We start from the raw sequence: 19286 nt of genomic DNA, 5'->3' as shown, positions 1-19286 counted from the left end.
AAATGATTCACGGCATACTTTAAGTCTGTGGTCATATCGTGATGTGATGCTCACTTCCTGAGACTCAACAATTTAAGAAATCTCACTTCCACTTTACCAGATCATTATAGTACTGCTTTTTTCTCCATTCTGCCTCTTTGCCCCTTCAGCCAAATTCTCACTCCTCCATTGCCATTCTCTCATTCCCCGAGTCATTTCCACTCATTCCCCGCCAAGTTATCAATGTTGCTCTCCAACCTTTGAATCCTATACCCTGTATCCTGTAGCCTGTTACCTGGAACTTGTACCTGTTTCTGAATCTGCACCTGCCTGCACTGCACTCTTATTGCTGCCCCAGTCCTGTTAGCCTGCTTTGCTTCAAAAACTATTTTGTCTTGTGTGAGATGTGGAGTTTGATATAGCTGAGGTCAAAGTCCAGATAACTCTATTAATTTCTCTTCTGGTTAGTGGGACGCTGCCTCGGTCTTTTGTTTCTTTTCTTTTGCTTTACGTTGTTTGTGATGCTTTTCTTGGCACACGGTCTGTGAACTCCTCCTGCCCGCTAAACCAGCTGTCACTGGTTACACCTTATATTTGTACCAATAAAAGATTGATATTTTCATAACACTGCCTCTTGTGTGTACGTGCCTTTACGGTGTTTTTAACCGCGTCCAAAATGTTTGGCTAACTGTCTGTCTGCGGTTTGGTGCTGAGCATGTAGTGTACAGTGGGTTTCAAGAGCTATTTATCTGAAAACAGCTGCCTGCTGCAGCCGAAGATGATGCTCTGAGAGCGCTGAGAGTGAACCACAGCAGTAGAGTTGTGGTCGGACAGATGAAGAATGAGCTGAAACTCACTGCAAAGCTCAAAGGATAGAAGGCTGAAATACAAAATCCTTCAATTTGACTGTGACACGAGCCTGCACCCACATTTATTGTACTGCTAGTGCACATTTTGCAGAATGTATTTTACCATGAGTATGACTGTATCTGATACTGCTGTGACGCTTGTGTTTTAATATCTTTAGGAATTTGTGCTTTATTAATCATTGCTTGATACAATAAAATAACACAATCAGTTGTGTTTGTTGTGCATGCATGTGGACACCCATAATACACCCACTATAAGTTGTTCTTGCTGTGAACACCAGAGGGCAGTAGAGTCTATGTTTTGCTGAACAGATGTTTTGATTTATCTCCACAGTATGCAAGTATTATTGAACAATCTTACATTTAGTTATTCACTTTTGAACTCTATGTATTCCACTCCTCTGGTGCTCTGGGTACTTTGGACTCTTTTATACTAACTGTCCCCTCCCTGCACTGACAGAGATCACATGGTTTGGTGAGATTAACAGTTGCTGCAACAGAAAGACGAGAACAACGACAAAGGCATGAACAGGTTAGACATGGTTCATATGAGGAAGTAAGAGTCAATGGTTATTTTAATATTTTATCAGGAAGCTTTAGGGTCGTTGTTTTTTTCCGGATGAGTCGTTTGTGTGTTGCAATTCTTCTTATTGTGTGCACATCATTTGTAACTTACTGGTGCTCGTACAGATAATCAACGAAAGATGAAGAATGCTGATGCGTGACAATAACAATTATGATATAGAATTTGTAACCTTAAAATTTTAACTGATAAACTTCTTCCAGAAACTGTTTGCATGACCTCCAGGGCACTAATGGTGCTGAGTGACAAACCCTCAATTTACCTCAAGGCCAAGATCAACTCACAGAGGAGAAAAACAACCTGATTAATTACCCATCCTGACCATTTGAGCTTGTTTATTGATGCCTGATACCTGGTTTCCTTCAACAGACTCAGAGGAAAACACTGAGTTTATGAGAACCACAAAAGAAACGTATTTGTTGTTGAAATGTAGATGAATTAAGAGGTCATGTTTAATATGTGAACAACCTGAAAAGTACCTTGACAAAGTCATAAACAGGTTAGACATGGTTCATAATGGTAAATAGACTTGTATTTGTACAGGTGCGACCTGATCCATTGTCATTCACACCCATTCATCACATTCATTTATTTCGGGTTATTTAGGACATGGACTGGAGGATCCGATCCAACCGCTGATCTTTTGATTGAAAGACAACCAGCTTTAACTCTGAGCCACAGCACCAGGTTAGAAATATTACAGTTCATAAATAGTTAAAAGTCAAAGTCAGCGCTTATTACTAAATGTGCAAATACATAATCCACTTCTGTGATTACAGTTGTTTTCAATGCCAACACACTAACATGACACATAAAGCACAATTACTGAGACTAACACCGTGAGAGCAAAACCTAAGGTCAAGTCCCCAAAACTCTGAACACATTTCTGCTTTGCATCCAATTTGCAATTCAAAGTGACTCTTTTTGTAACACACTGCACACAGGTCACTGCATGAGACACAGGACTCTGACATGAAGTCACTTGTCTTTTCAAAACACTGCCAATCAAAAAGCCACAGCCATGGACCAATTGGCCAATATGTGCCACCTGGTCAAACACTGAATAGCTTGATTGTCAACTCATCACTCAGGATGTAAGCGCTGTACAGTTATTTTATGATTGCTGAAGCACAGTTTTAAAAATAGGGCTAATTTTGCCAAAACATAATTGTTCAGTAAATAATGAGAAACTAGATAAGCTGGTTTATTACTATCATCTAGTTCTATCCAATTTTTTATATATGAATTAACACACTTAGAAAACATTTACACTGACCTTTCCACATTCAAATCACAAATCAAAACTCACCGGTTCAAAACTGCTTTTAATGTGTGACTATTATTGTGTACTTTGTTTTTAGTGTATTGTTTTTATATATGATGATTTTAATGTAAAGTGTCTTTGAGTGTCATGAAAAGCGCTATATAAACAAAATAAAGTACTATTATTTTGCAGTAAGAAAGTTTTGTACTTGAAAGTAAATAATAACCGTAATGATTATTATATACAGTACAGCTAAAAAGTGAATCTGTTTGTGTACAAATTATTTATAATAACTGACAAATGGATTGGAAATTAACAGCATCTGGGTTGTGGAGATAATCGTCAGGTGTGACGTATCTGGCCTTAGGCTCAGAAGGCAGGATTTCATACAGAACAAAGGTATCATTAGGTTGAGTGGGTCCATCCACAGAGACATAACCAGTTTGGACACACCCAGTAGAACAGAGTGCAGGTACTCAGGTACAAATGCAAAAACAATGTCAAACAAGGCAAGTATGGAAAGCAAGGGCAACTCTTTTACTCCATACTTTGAGTTTTGCATTATGCTTCAACATTTCGTCTGACCCAGCTGCTTGTTTCTCTTCAACGATGCTGTTTTGCGTGTTGAAATTTAAATTGTTATAACTTGCTGGAGCAGCTTACTCAGCAATGCACACATACAAAGCGAACAGACTTGTGCAGCAATAATGCAAACCATTTATCCTGAAGAGAAACTAACCTTAAGGCATACGAGTAGATCCGAGGAGAACTGAGAGCAAGTACTCTTGACAAAAGAGAACTCGCAAATGTCATAAAAACACTAAGATTAAGGAAATGAACAGCATCTGGATTGTGTAGATTCGTTTTTTCCTTGTTTCAAGAACACAAGGCTCCTGTGTGAACACACCTACTAACAGGTCTTAACTACTATTGTTAGAATTGATCACACATTTATAATATAGTGTTTGTGGTGTGTGTGTGCAATAGGTGTGGGAGGACCGGATGTACTCCATGATGGACCCGCTCTAAAGGGCCACCGCTGGAGGAGGAACCCCGTGTGATTGGAACCTCGCTCGGTTATTAAGGGCAGCTTCAGGACCCTAGCCCTAACACCCCCAATTTAGATGCCAATCTGACCCCTTTTGCTTCCTAATACACAACATCTAACGTCTAAACATGATAATCAACACTGCAGCATCACATATGATACATTAGCAGAGCTTCAAAATCAATCTGAGCCAAGCAAGTTAGTAAATCACAACAACATTGAACACCACCATCTTAACCTTAGCTTGTAACAGGAAAGTCATTCAAATTTATTGTGTAATTAATTTACGACTGTCAGCCTAACCCAGGGGAAGAGCACTCTGACCTTTAGGAGACTAGAGGACCCCACCAGAGATGAACAACACTGGACTTTGGTTGGAATGCACAAAATACAAACAAGTTTTATTTGTTTTTTACAGAAAGGAAAGAAAACGATGCACAACAATTTATACCAACAAATCAATGTAAATTTTAAAACAAAATGTCAAATGTCAAGAGTATGAACGCTCCAGAAGTCATCCAAAAAAGGCCAAAAAGCCTCGATCCTTTGCTGTCTCCTCCTATATATATACGCTCCTCCTTGGCGCTTCCTGCAACCTCCAGGTCCATATATGGCAGACAACAGATCATTCTCAAATCATTGGACGGAACAGTCCTAATCGTCTTATCACTTCTGACAGACCTATTTTTTAGGGTAAACAACCCCCACTTTGTGGAAGGTGTGTAATGGGAACTTGTGATCATGCAGCTGACTGCCTGCACCTCTGTCCTCTTCTTCTGAGACGTTGAGAACAAGTATTATTGTATATTCCCATGTTCTACGCTTAAGGATAAAATGTATATGTCGGTGTGTCTGTTGTTACACAGATGAAGCACTTCTTATGCTTCTCTAACTTTACGGCCTGAGGCAGGATGTTCCAGTACACAGGCCCCATTGAACAGGATGTCTCTCTAACTAACTGATTAGTTTCCTGAGTTTACAGCCTTTCTCTCCTGGTGACTGTCAATCATCCTGTCAGAGTGGATTCACTAAAAGTTCACTTATTTCATTCGCTTTAACATACAGTCAACACATTAAGCACGCATGATTATATTTTGATAAATGATAGAAAGTCACACATGAAATCAAAATCATTGAATCATCCCTAAACAATATGGGATTACATGTAACGAGTATATTGATATCTGATGTTATAACATTCTTAGCTTGATAATAAACAATAGATCGTAACTCATCATAGACAATGGAAAGACAATAGAGGATAAACAACTTGTATGAAATACAAACAACACCTTAAGATGGGACCTCCTGTCTGGCTCGAGGTCACAGGGGTCATGTTTCATACATGCCAGTTAGGTGTGAATCTACAACACGCCTAGAAGACTAAATTGTGTAAGTATCAGCCAGATGCTCAAACCACAGGATGCTGCCTGAACGCTTTTTGGGGTCTCGCCTCTCGCTCCTCAGGCAGAGAGGTGTTAATCATTTGGTGTGTCAATTATTTGAATAGCAGAATAGAGAAATGGGTTTCTAGGGTGTAGTGTGTCTCGGACATTCTTGGTGGACACCTCAACAATAGAAAGAAGGTCAGATCATTCTTTGAAAATTAAACATACAGAACGTACTGTGATAAAGGTTCAGGATTTATGTTAAACACCCATAAAATCATTGGAATGTCAATTACAAATTGGACAAAAAATGTAAATATAGAAATCAAGAAGAAAAAAATGTTAAATCATTGAAACAAAGTGGATTTGGGACATCATGGTGGACTGGTGACGAAGACCTGTACAGTGTAAACCACAATGTACCTGGTTTGAATCAGACTGGGGACCTTTGCTGCATGAAATTCCGCTCTCACCCCCCACACATGTTCTGTCTGCATCTCATCAAAAATCATTTAAAAGCAAAAATGTCCTACAAAACATAGAAAATATAAAATCTCTCTGCATATCTGTCACATCAAGCTAATTCAAAGTACATTTCAAAACAAGACTCAAAGAGAACCTGGATAAGATGAGTTGAGACCAAATCCAGAGGCCTGACGTCTCTAACCAGCGTGCATGCAGGGCTCTTCAGTTGGTTATCAGCGGTGCAGCTGCCGGGCTGGGCGGACCAGCACTAGTGTAATAAAAAGCATCGTCAGCATTATTCAGAACAGCTCAATCTGGAGGCATTATGTAGATATTTTAACAACAGTTTTACCAAATTAGTGTTTCTTCATCTGGGCTTCCCTTCAGTACTTCGTAGTGGTTCTTCACCATCTCAAGCTCCAATGTAACGTCTAAAAAAAACCCCCATAAAGTTAACATCAAGTTCACTATTAATCACACTCAGGGGCATTTGAATTCAAAGAAAGGGGGGGCTTAGCTCCAAGGGGAGTGGCATGTTTGTGCACAATTTGTTTTGGGGCCCATTTGGGGCCGTGGATATCCATTGTTTCAGACCGTTCATAGATTGGTTCAATCAGAAAGAGTGTGATTTTGCTCTGTAGTTTTGCTTGCATTCAGTATGTGATAACACAAGAGACAGAATTTCAGGGTCATAGTGAAATTTGACAACACAAATATGAACTTTTCTCAAATAAAGAGAGAAATAATTTTCCTGCTTGTAAAGGAAAGACGGATAAACTAGCTTTCATATCCGTGTCACTCCCAAATCCTAATTCTTAAAGAGACCGCACACAATGGATGGAGAATGGACCTGACAGTGTCAACTTTATATCGTTAAGTATGATGATAGACTATTGGATTGTAATTTGAAGGGGGAGAAAACATACAAACCAGAACGCATGCACATATGTAGCATGTTAGAGTTATAAATAACTTGTCCATGTGAGAAACAATAGTTTAATTTAATGAAATGACATCACCAAAAAAAACACAATTTTTTTCTTTTTCTTTTTTTTAATCCAATAATGCCAAATTATTTGGGGGGGCTGACGAACATTTTAGGGGGGCTTCATATTTTGAGTATTCTTGGTGATTATCATGTTATTATTTTGTAACGTTGTCTTTACCTGGGATTGAGGCACCATGTGTCTTGAGCGACAGCTCGATTGATTCCTGCATTGATTCTTCCAGATCGTCCAGGATGTCCCTCTAAATTAGCATAAACATCTTTATCACTCACAGACAAAATGTGTCTTATAACAGTATGAATGTTTGTGAAAGAGCCTGCAGTGTGTGAGTAGCAAAAGCAGCATTCAAAAAGAGGCATATTCCACTTGATTATATATATGATGATTTAGAATTGTAGATAAAGATTAGCAGCACAACATGTTTTACTATATCCTCATCATGCGACGTATTACGAAATGTTACAAACCGTCAAGTCCTTCAGCTGTTTCAACATAACATCTGTAGCTTCCTGAAACATGACGTCTTTTAACCCATGTACGTGCTTCACCATAGTTTCTCTCATTTTACTCAGCGTGCCCGGTCCTTTAATTTCTTTTGCTTCTGCAATAAAACAGAAAACTTTCGTCAATGAAATGTTATTATAATTACATTCTGCACAATTATGATGAATAATGTGCATTTTTACAGTGTCAGGTTTTAAATGTCATCTTTATCGTACCGTCATAGCATTTCTGCATCTTTCTCTCAATTGTTGTCGTCAGACTGCTGTAGATCGTTTTCTTACGGTCGCGGATGGTTTTGTTGAGTTTTGTCTTAATCTGTTCTTCCTAAGAGAGAGAATATGAATCGTAGTCAGACCACCTCAGAATCTCCAGTACGTTGTCATGAATATGGTCAGGGTCATCAGCTTTGCAGCAGGAGTTCATTTTTCAAAGGGCGTCTCCAGTTTTTACTGACATTTACTGTATTGATAGACTTCTTCATAACAGTGTATATATGTTAACAGCTAAAAAAATCTATTTCATTTATTCTCTCATGTTTAGTCTTCATGTCTGAAGCCTTTCTGACCTGGACTAATAGCTTTATATAGACTAACGGTCCTATTCTCTTCTTTTACCTCTGTATTGAGAAATATCAGTTGCAGTTCGACATCTTTGTACTCGGTCTTCTCTTTCATCATCTTCGTGTCAAGTAAAAATGAATTCAGGACTCCGTTGAAAGGTTCACCTTTTCCTTCATTTCTGAAACATGTTAACAAGTTGAAATGTTTCATGAACGCATCATTCACAAGTTTGTATTTCAATAATGTAATTAGTATGTTTGCATTATATCACATAACTTGTATAACTGTATAATGTACAATTTGTTATTTCTAGACATTCTCCATAGTTTGTACAATTAGCCTGCTCAGGGTTTATGTCTTTATTCAGTCATTTCTTACGGGAAGGTCTTCTTGAATTCCTCATCAATGCTCTCAGTCAGGCATGAAGATAACTTCATATTGAGGTTTATTTGTTCCCCCTTCTTTGGTTTGTAGTTGCCATCATGCTGTACAATACACTTCAGTGTCCCGTGGAAAGCACTACCTGACGTATTCTGAAAAAAACAGAAACATTTTCAAGACATTCATATAAAGTGCAAAATCAATTGTAATGATGTAATAATTCAAATACGTACAGGAGGATTTATCACCGACTCCAAGATGTTTTCACATGAACTTTTAGATTCTTCAACCCCCTGAGGCACTTTTTAAAAGCCAGATAAGTCTCTCTCATTGGTTTCCTGACTTTATCAAGTTCAACCCTCATCTTTTGTTGAAGGTCTGTGTACACAGCTGTCTTCATGTCATCCTGAAATCAACAACAACACATTCAGTATTCAAAGCAGTGAAACCATTCTGCTACTTGACTCAGTTTTCTTGAGTTATTCACATTTATTAAAAATGTTGTTGATTTTGAGTGAGACCATCCTTCAATTACTGTTGTTATGCAGCCTCTCTGAAGCAACACAAAACCAGGAAAACAACTAACTTTATTGATAAAATGTATGTATGGATGACATTACATGTAAGTAGTGTGTCTTTGACTTTATGTTTTCACATTATTTTCTGTCAATATTAATGATGAAAGACAAAGAAAGAGATTATATTTCTTGATCTCACCCCTTCTCCACGGCTGGCCCCTTGAATCAGAGAGAGAATCCCACGAGCTCCAGACACATAGTTTAACATCTCTGAGTGATTGAGATCCTGCAGACATTTCTGAAGTTCGGGTATTTCTGTAAAAAATGTTTTACATCTTACATAGTTACAAAACATACTTACATTTGATTGCCATAATCCAATTAGTCATTCTTGTTTAGTAAAAAGTATTTGAACCCTTCCTGGTTTCTTATGTTTTTGCACATTTGTCACACTTTAATGTTTCAGATCAAACTAATTTTAATGTGAGACAAAGATAACCAGAGTAAATACAAAATGCAGTTTTTAAATGATGATTTAATTTATTAAGAGAAAAAAGCTCTCCAAACTATGCCCTATGTGAAAAAGTAATTGCTTCTGTCACAGCTCTGCCACCATTATCCTGTTTTTTCCATCTCTCACTTACCTAATCAGTTTAGTCAGTGCACCTGCCAGTCACACCCACCTCGTCAGCTCATGACTCTCACCTGCTCACTCTGCTGCATCACTATTTAAACCCCAGTCACACACGCACTCACTGCCAGATCATTTTCATGTCTACCCGCCCGTTTGGCTCGTCCTGTTCCCGGTTTCCGCCTCCGAGCCGCAGCGGGTTCCCCGGAGCCCCGTCTCAAAGAGTCTGAATCCTGTTCCCCTCTTGATCCCCAGCCTCTAGTCCCGTTGTCTGTCTCCCCAGTCCGGTTCCCCTAGTCAAAGTCCGGTCTTAAATCCGATTGAAATGCTGTGGCATGACCTTAAACAAGCGGTTTCTGCTCGAAAACCATACAATGTGGCTGAATTAAAACAATTCTGCAAAGAAGAGTGGGCCAACATTCCTCCACAGCGATGTGAAAGACTCATTGCCAGTTATCGCAAATGCTTGATTGCAATTGTTGCCGCCAAGGGGGACAATACCAGTTATTAGGTTTAGCGGGCAATTACTTTTTCACATAGGGCCAGGTAGGTTTGGAGAGCTTTTCTCCCTTAATAAATTAAATCATCATTTAAAAACTGCATTTTGTATTTACTCGGGTTATCTTTGTCTAATATTAAAATTAGTTTGATGATCTGAAACATTTAAGTGTGACAAATGTGCAAAAAAATACGGAACCAGGAAGGGGGTAAATACTTTTTCACAGCACTGTATGTGAAGACTTCACCTACCAGTGTCGTCTGGATCTAGACGTTTCTTTTTTAGAAACTCGTTGGAGCTCACTGTGAACACTTTGAAACTTTCATCACTGATATGTTTCTAAAAAGAAAAAGTTTTGGTTTTAAGGCATGCCTGCAGAAGTAGACAATCTTTATGTTCTACTTTCTGTCAGTCTATAAAACTCACCTTAACCTTGTTTAGTTTGCTGAATTCTTCTCTCATTTCTTTCTTGGCTCGATCGTTTGTTTTCAATATAAAAGCACGAACACCAGCTGCTGAACTAAATGAAAATATTTGCATTAATTTGCACCTCAAACAGTATTTGGAGAACTGAAACCTCAAATTCCAACTTTTTTTGCATCCAGAATAAAAGTCTAAATGATCTCTTTTAAACCTGAAGCTGGAACAATCGAATCCACAATTTATACTGAAATGATCACTTTATTTTACAGGTCCGTGATCTAATAGGAAGTTTTCTGGAAATAACTGTCATTTGTAACCATATATATATATATATATATATATATATATATATATATATATATATATATATATATATATATATATATATATATATATATATATATATATATATATATATATATATATATATATATATATATATGGAGACAAAGTTAGACTACTATTTCAGTTTAGTTAGTTGTGTTGAGTGTGTGAGCAGTTATTGATTTCTAAAGGAATTTCTTTGAAAGAACTGATAACAAGCATTAAGAATGACTCTATAGAAATAGATATCTACTTGCTGGTGGTCTCGTTTTCTCATGTAGGTCATACATAGACATCAGTATTATTATTGAGACTGTTTCATCAACACTTCAAAAGTCCTCACAGTTCTTTTAATATATATCTAGTTTTTGCATCTTAAATCACTTACTGATCTTCTGCATCTTCTGCATCTTCTGAATCTTCTGAATCTTGCATGAGGTCAGATTTGGTGCAGATTAAGTGAATGTGCTCACACTGGCCAGCATTTCCCATGAAGCTAGAGGCATTTTCCAGGATCTCCCAGGCTTCGTTCTCTGATGCAGCTCGACTCATGTCAGTTACGAGCCACACAGTGGAACAACTTCCAACGACCTGAAGGGACATGACAGCAAGTTAATTATGATGGTTATCAGTATTTTGTAATAACATGATGTCACAGTTTGCAGATAACACAGTAATACACTAAACAGCATTGCATGTGATGAATTACCGTTTTCCACATGTTGTCCCTGCTCTTGTTACGATCCCCATTTCCAGGAAGATCCATAAGTGTGACGTGCTTCAGAAGATCATTATTTGGCACCTTGATGGTCACACACTTCACTAGTGGCCAATACCACCTCTTTACGACTTTACCATCTCCATCTTTTGTGTCACTTCTTGTGTATCTGAGTAATATTGCAGATAGCTCTTTAGCCTGCAATAAATAATAAAATGAGATTAATGCAACGTAAGAGATTTCATTCATAAGCACAGACTCCAACTTCAAACTGCTTTACGAATTGCACAAAATAATTAAAACAGGACAATATATAAAATAGTAATTAAGTTACCCCATCACAGTCAGCAGACCCCGGTCTGATGATTACGTTTACATGAAGGTTCTTATGGATAGAGCATGTAAGAAACATAATGTGGTCCTAAAAAATATTTTAAAATCAATCAGACGAAGATTCAAGGTGTGCAATAATTCTATATATTTCATTCATGGCACCAAAGACAATCACCTCAGTTCTGTCTGTATTTAGCAAGAGAACAATTTCTAGCCATTGACATTTTCAATGCAGTGACAAAGTGAGTCGATGGTACCACGGCCTACCAGTGAAAGAGAAATATAGATTTGAGCATAGTCAGCATTAAGTGTCCCTGTATAAAAAGGGATCATGAATAGACTGAACAGAAGGGGGTCAAGTACTGATCCTTGTGGTTGCATTATTACAGTCATTTAGCAGATATTTTCATCCAAAGCAACTTATAATTCAGATTCTATCACATTTCTACACTGTAGGCACAGCTACAGGAGAAATTTTGGGGTTAAGTGTCTTGCTCAAGGACGCATCAACATGCGATGGGGTTCGAATCATCGATCATCTGATTGAAGGACGGCCCTGCTATCCACTTAGCCACAGTCACCCACTGTTTAGTTACTGGTTCTCCAAAGGTCATGCTTACCTGCTGGGAAGTTGGGTTGCTGATTAAGATAAAATAATTACTGTTACTATTACCAGCTGAACTAAAGTGTGAACAAAAGCAGTGTTGACATTTAATAATACAAGATGTAATTTAATCTTAATGTAAAATGTTTTGGCACAAAGATGGCGGTAAAATCCTGATTGGATGTTGTTTAAACAGTTATTAATATATTTAGTTACTGGTATACAAACTTCTTTATGATTTTTCTATAAAGTGTACATTTTCATGGGTTTGTAGTTATCGAGGACAGGTGCATCAAGGCCACTCTGTTTTTAAGTAGAAAGTTTCACAAACTGATTTTACTTTTACATTTGTTGAACTAAACCAACCTGGAATGGGTAGGCATCATGCATATGACATAAACCTCAAAAACATTTCCCTCTGTCAGACAGACAAGAAGGCTTCTTATGCAGTGATACAAGATTTTTACTCTTACTCACTGTTTCAACTGTCAAAGTCTTCCCCTTGGAAAAGAGAAATTCTGGGATCTCTTCGAAATATTTGTCATTCATGAGGTCATCAGGAAATGTGTCTTTCCAGTCTTCTCCATACAGCGCTGACAGCTTTTCAACTATGTCCAGACGATCATCGTCATCTTTCTGATCACTTTCCTGATCCGCATTATCCCCAGGGAAATTTTTAGAGTAACACATTTCATTTTTCCACTCCTAAATAGAATAAAAAAAAATACCTTTAACTTGGTTCAATTACCTGGCATACCTTTTTAAATAGCTTCAAGTAAACAAACATATTCAGCTCATTTTACCTCTTTTGTAATGAACTCAATGTTTGCCTCATACTTTGAGTTCTGCATGTTAGCCTCCACTTTAATCATGACTGAGGTACATGCTCTGAATTTTCCAGAGGGCAAGAGTTTCTTTACTCCAATGACGGCATTTATCAAAGAGCTCTTTCCAGCCCCGGTTTTGCCAAAGACACCGACCACCATCTTGTCCATCTTCAAATCCTTGATTTTTTCCCTGTTGTACAAGAGTTTATGTGTGGGTTAATTCATTTGTTTCAAAAACATAAAAACACTGACAGAATGTGTCAATCCGTCGATGAACAGCCCTCTTCATCATATTGTACTATCTTCAGTAGAAGTAATTTGCTGTAAATTTGGGGTAAATTAAGATTTATTTTCAAACAAAACTAGAATTATCGCCTCACGACTGTATCCCTCAGACAAACATGTCTTTCCAAAATGTCATCATTTCATCATTTTATCCGATTAGACAATTGTGTGAAATTGCCATAACAAACTGAATTCTTCAGTTATGATCAAAAACGTGTTTTGTGAGGTCACACTGACCTTGATCTGTGCCACCAAATTCTAATCAGTTCATCCTTGAGTCCAAGCGGATGTTTGTGCAGAATTTGAAAAAGATTACTTCAAGACGTTGGTGAGAAATGGACATGTACGGGCGGACAGACTGACAAACCCATGATGTCTGGCTCAACACTATCGGTCTTAAATCTCTTAGTGAAACTGGCCCCTGGTCAGCAGTGGAACCAGGCCCGTATAACATATTAATATGGAAAATGTAAAACTTTATATTTACCTCAGGAACTTGTTGAGCTTGTTGTTGTTTTCGTCAGGTATTTTCTGATGGACACATTCCATGATGGTTTTCACATCAGACAGTATGATTTCTTCTGTCAGAGTGAAAGTAAAGAACTGTTCAGCAGGAACCATGAACCAGTGAATCAAGTAAGCGGTAATGCACAATGAGGAGAGCGTGAGAGGAACTTTCTCTGCCAGGTCCATGTAGGATGCTTCAGAGTGTATCATCAGGCTTCTACTGTGGCAGATTAGTAAAGGATAACCCATGGTCTGGATTTAAAACATCATACAGTTAAAGGCCACGGTTACGTTATTTACTTTGAAGCATACGCATTGTTGCTATGGATACCTGCATATGCTGTTGACTGATTGGGGTTGTCTGATAAGATTACATACGGCAGCAAATGAGAGTATTTTCTGTGGCCAAGATATAGAAACAGACATGTAAGTAAACATGTTATTACATAAAAGTTAACCCTCTAGTAAGTTGTAGGTTGCCATTGTTTGGAAAGTATTATAAATACCTGAGTCTGATCCTGGTTTGATGGCAAGTCGTTGTTTTTTAGTTGGTGATTGCCATTGGCTGGACTCGCCCTGAAGATCTGACTCTCTCTTTCCTTTTTGGATATTTTTTGTTGAAAAAAAAAAGCAAAAAGAAAGGTTTGTTGCATCTGCCTCTCAAAATATTAAACATTGTCTCGATATAGTTTCTTAGTCAAAGTAAGATATTACCTCCTTAAAAACTTCAATAAACACTACATATAACCAATAAGATAAAGTGTGTCTCACCTCTATCACTTGTGTCACTGGTGGACGGACGACCCTGAGGGTGAACATGAACATTTGTGTCTTAAATTAATACTAAGTATAACATGTAAAAGTTTGAGCAGACAATGAAAATATGATCTATATAATTATAATAAATGCCTTATGATGCCTGAGTGCTTGAAACTTTATTCAACTTACTTGAGCAGACGATTCAACTGTTTCTGGATTTGCTGTGTTTTGTTCCTTTTGGTGACGAAAGACAATAGTTTCAAATCCATGACAGTAAATAAATGTTAAAATTCTAGCACATGCTATTATTGTTAATGAGATATTATTATCAATTATGTGTCATGAAAACAGAAGTCTGTGCTCCTTTAAATTATAAATACAGTTTTCGTCTAAATTGTGTTCACAGTACAGAACGTTACCTTTAACAACTTGAGTCTCTTCTTGAATTTCATCCTTGGTCCCATTTTTAGGATCAACTTGTCGATTTCTTGATCATCGAGAAGGTCGAGAAGACTTTCCTTGTCAATGCCTTGTTCTGCGATTAAAATATACGGATTTGAATCTCAGTCATCCAAAAATACATTTCAAAATGCTGCATAACTCTATTATATAAGGAGTGAAATAAGTGTTGGTTCAGCTGTTAATTAAATATTTTAAAGAGTATTACAGCTTGAATATCATGAATGATTGTATTTAAATTATTTTTCACTCTTCAGTCTTGATTTCAGCACCGCTGAGAATCTTATCTCAATAACAAGATACAGAACAGCGGTTACTCAAGTGACTCAAGTCAGTGAATGTGTCTCTTTAACGGTGTGAAAATGTCCAAGGTCTTTTACCTTTAAAGCTTTTATAATCTCTGAACAGAAAAAAAGGCCAGGATTAATTAACACTGATCTCTCCCATTGTATTAAAACTACGTCTGTAAAGAATATGTCAGCATTGTACTGAAGAACACCATTGCAGCATTTTTCATAGTTCTTTAAGTTCTGTAGATGCTTATACGTTTCAGTATTGTTAAGTCATATAAACACTGTGTAGAAAATCTGTGCCAAAAAAAGAGGCATGGTAATACTTCACCTTCAAATCTTGGTATCAACTGGCTGAGACCCCATTCAGTTAATTTATTACCAACAAATTCATCCATGACCACGAACGGCAACTGGAAGGTAGACAAATAATCATGTTTTAAATCAACCACTGCAACTTTGGAGAATTACATTTCACTGAAGGAAAAGAAGTTATGAAACTTATATTATCAGACTCAAGGAAATAGCAAAGACTGAGAAAACATGAGTCACATCACAAGGAACGGTACAGCTCATATACAGTTTATACAACAACTGAAACGATTCATCAATTCATCAACTAGTCAATTGCCAGAAAAATAATTTGCAACTATGTTGATGAAGTCAATTTTCATGATAAAACATTTTATGGCTCCAGCTTCTCGAATATAAATATTTGCTTTCATTGTTCAGTATCTCAATTTATTTTTTATTTAATATTTTTAGGTTTGGCAACAGTCCAAACTTAAAAATATTAAATAAAAAAGAATGCTTGTTGGACCAACAAGCAATGTGAAGCTTTGGGCATCTGGGTAATTGTGACAGCATTTCACACAATTTACAGTTTTTTTACAAACAAAACAATCAAATGATTAAAAGAGAAAATGTCAAGAAAAGTAATCCGCGGTGTTTGATTTCCTTAAAATCATAATATTAATTTCAACGGTTACCTGTAGCGAGTCGGCCATAGATGTAGATCAATGTGGGTGCTGCAGGCTTCAAGCGGGCGGAGGAGTGCTTTGCTCTCAATAGTTGTCCGACTCCACACTATAAACAAAACCTCAAGTGTTTTTGATTCCTGGTTCTGAAACTCCTCCCATGATGAATTTCCCTTCTTAATTATGTATTCATTTTATTCCTTCTTATGAAAGTTGTCGACACAAGATCGTGTCCGGCTCCACAAATTTGTATTTGTATGTACTTTTCTCGAATCATGTGGGTAAAATGATGTATAATTTACCTTTTTGAGGCTCAAACTACACGACATATGTTTGAAGAGAAACGTCTCTTCGGTTGAACGAACAACTGACAACTGAAACATTAAAGGGAGGGCATGGTGCTGAGTGATGAACCTTCAATTTACCTCATGGCCAAGATCAACTCACAGAGCAGAAAACAACCAGATGAATTACCCATCCTGACTATTTGAGCTAGTTTATTGATGTCTGATACCTGGTTTCTTTCATCAGACTCAGAGGAAAACACTGAACTCATGAGAACCACAAAAGAAACGTATTTGTTATTGAAATGTAGATAATTTAGAAGTCATGTTTAGCATGCAAACTACCTTGAAAGTATTACAAAAGTATTCTCATTCCAGTTGTTTTCAATGCCAACACACTAACATGACACATACAGCACAATTACTGAGACGAACACCGTGAGAGCAAAACCTAAGGTCAAGTCCCCAAAACTCTGAACACATTTCTGCTTTGCATTCAATTTGCAATTCAAAGTGACTCTTTTTGTAACACACTGCACACAGGTCACTGCATGAGACACAGGACTCTGACATGAAGTCACTTGTCTTTTCAAAACACTGCCAATCAAAAAGCCACAGCCATGGACCAATTGGCCAATATGTGCCACCTGGTCAAACACCTAATAGCTTGATTGTCAACTCATCAATCAGGATGTAAGCGCTGTACAGTTATTTTATGATTGCTGAAGCACAGTTTTAAAAATAGGGCTCATTTTGCCAAAACATAATTGTTCAGTAAATCATGAGAAACTAGATAAGCTGGTTTATTACTATCATCTAGTTCTATCCAATTTTTTTATATATGAATTAACACACTTAAAAACACACTTAAAAACATTTACACTGACCTTTCCACATTCAAATCACAAATGAAAACTCACCTGTTCAAAACTGCTTTTAATGTGTGACTATTATTGTGTACTTTGTGTTTAGTGTATTGTTTTTATATATGATGATTTTAATGTAAAGTGTCTTTGAGTGTCATGAAAAGCGCTATATAAACAAAAAAAAGTACTATTATTTTGCAGTAAGAAAGTTTTGTCCTTGAAAGTAAATAATAACCGTAATGATTATTATATACAGTACAGCTAAAAAGTGAATCTGTTTGTGTACTGATATTCTTCCTATCGTGTGTACAAATCATTTATAACTCCCTTAGATCAACAGCAGATTACTCACCAAAGCACACAAACAAACTCATGCAAACAGTTTATCCTGAAGAGAACCTGAAGGCATACAAGGTCAGCTACTGTTAGAAGAAGGTTTACTGGTGGCCTGATATAATGACACTGATGCTATTGTCTTTTTTCTATTTTTTTAAGTTCATATCGTGACTTAAGTTGTATTAAGTTATTATTTTCAGAAAGGAAGTGATAAGAGTTGTGATAAACCTCTGGACCAAAAAGCAGTATTAATGATGTCCGTCCCTACATGTGTGTGTCTGCATGTTCCATGTTCTTGCATCAGTAAGTGGCACTTTGAAGCATGAACAAGCATAATACATAATATTACCATGAATCATTAATGAATAACAACACACCTTTACTAAACCTGTTGTACGTGAAGAGCAATCATTATCAGGACTAACTGACAAATGGTTTGGAAATTAACAGCATCTGGGTTGTGGAGATAATTGGCAGGTGTGACGTATCTGGTTAATTTTAATTGCGGCCTAGGCGTAGAAGGCAGGATTCCATTTGTGGAATCTCTTGAACTACACACAAAGGTATCATTAGGTTGAGTGGGTCCATCCACAGAGACATAACCAGTTTGGACACACCCAGTAGAACAGAGTGCAGGTACTCGGGTACAAATGCAAAAACAATGTCAAACAAGGGAAGTATGGAAAGCAAGGGCAACTCTTTTACTCCATACTTTGAGTTTTGCATTATGCTTCAACATTTCGTCTGACCCAGCTGCTTGTTTCTCTTCAACGATGCTGTTTTGCGTGTTGAAATTGAAATTGTTATAACTTGCTGGAGCAGCTTACTCAGCAATGCACACATACAAAGCGGACAGACTTGTGCAGCAATAATGCAAACCATTTATCCTGAAGAGAAACTAACCTTAAGGCATACGAGTAGATCCGAGGAGAACTGAGAGCAAGTACTCTTGACAAAAGAGAACTCGCAAATGTCATAAAAACACTAAGATTAAGGAAATGAACAGCATCTGGATTGTGTAGATTCGTTTTTTCCTTGTTTCAAGAACACAAGGCTCCTGTGTGAACACACCTACTAACAGGTCTTAACTACTATTGTTAGAATTGATCACACATTTATAATATAGTGTTTGTGGTGTGTGTGTGCAATAGGTGTGGGAGGACCGGATGTACTCCATGATGGACCCGCTCTAAAGGGCCACCGCTGGAGGAGGAACCCCGTGTGATTGGGAACCTCGCTCGGTTATTAAGGGCAGCTTCAGGACCCTAGCCCTAACACCCCCAATTTAGATGCCAATCTGACCCCTTTTGCTTCCTAATACACAACATCTAACGTCTAAACATGATAATCAACACTGCAGCATCACATATGATACATTAGCAGAGCTTCAAAATCAATCTGAGCCAAGCAAGTTAGTAAATCACAACAACATTGAACACCACCATCTTAACCTTAGCTTGTAACAGGAAAGTCATTCAAATTTATTGTGTAATTAATTTACGACTGTCAGCCTAACCCAGGGGAAGAGCACTCTGACCTTTAGGAGACTAGAGGACCCCACCAGAGATGAACAACACTGGACTTTGGTTGGAATGCAC

General features: G+C 37.5%; 1 protein-coding gene across 1 annotated transcript; it reads right to left on the bottom strand.

The window, feature by feature from the left end:
- Positions 1 to 5818: 5818 nt before the first annotated feature.
- Positions 5819 to 16680, bottom strand: LOC306787301 (nuclear GTPase SLIP-GC-like; the record flags this gene model as incomplete). The annotated part of the gene is made up of 19 exons (XM_079282416.1): positions 5819 to 5864; positions 5949 to 6027; positions 6763 to 6844; positions 7071 to 7204; positions 7323 to 7431; positions 7722 to 7845; positions 8046 to 8200; positions 8317 to 8454; positions 8766 to 8881; positions 9948 to 10035; positions 10123 to 10216; positions 10832 to 11034; positions 11153 to 11359; positions 12576 to 12803; positions 12902 to 13115; positions 13698 to 13791; positions 14489 to 14522; positions 14896 to 15011; positions 16677 to 16680. 19 exons carry the CDS (start codon positions 16678 to 16680, stop codon positions 5819 to 5821), a joined length of 2265 nt encoding a protein of 754 aa, XP_079138542.1.
- Positions 16681 to 19286: the final 2606 nt, after the last annotated feature.

Source organism: Melanostigma gelatinosum (genome assembly GCF_949748355.1).
Source record: "Melanostigma gelatinosum genome assembly, chromosome: 13".
In the NCBI taxonomy this organism is placed as follows: Eukaryota; Metazoa; Chordata; class Actinopteri; order Perciformes; family Zoarcidae; genus Melanostigma; species Melanostigma gelatinosum.
Note: the sequence above shows the minus strand (reverse complement) of the source record. Positions and strands in the feature narration are given on the sequence as shown.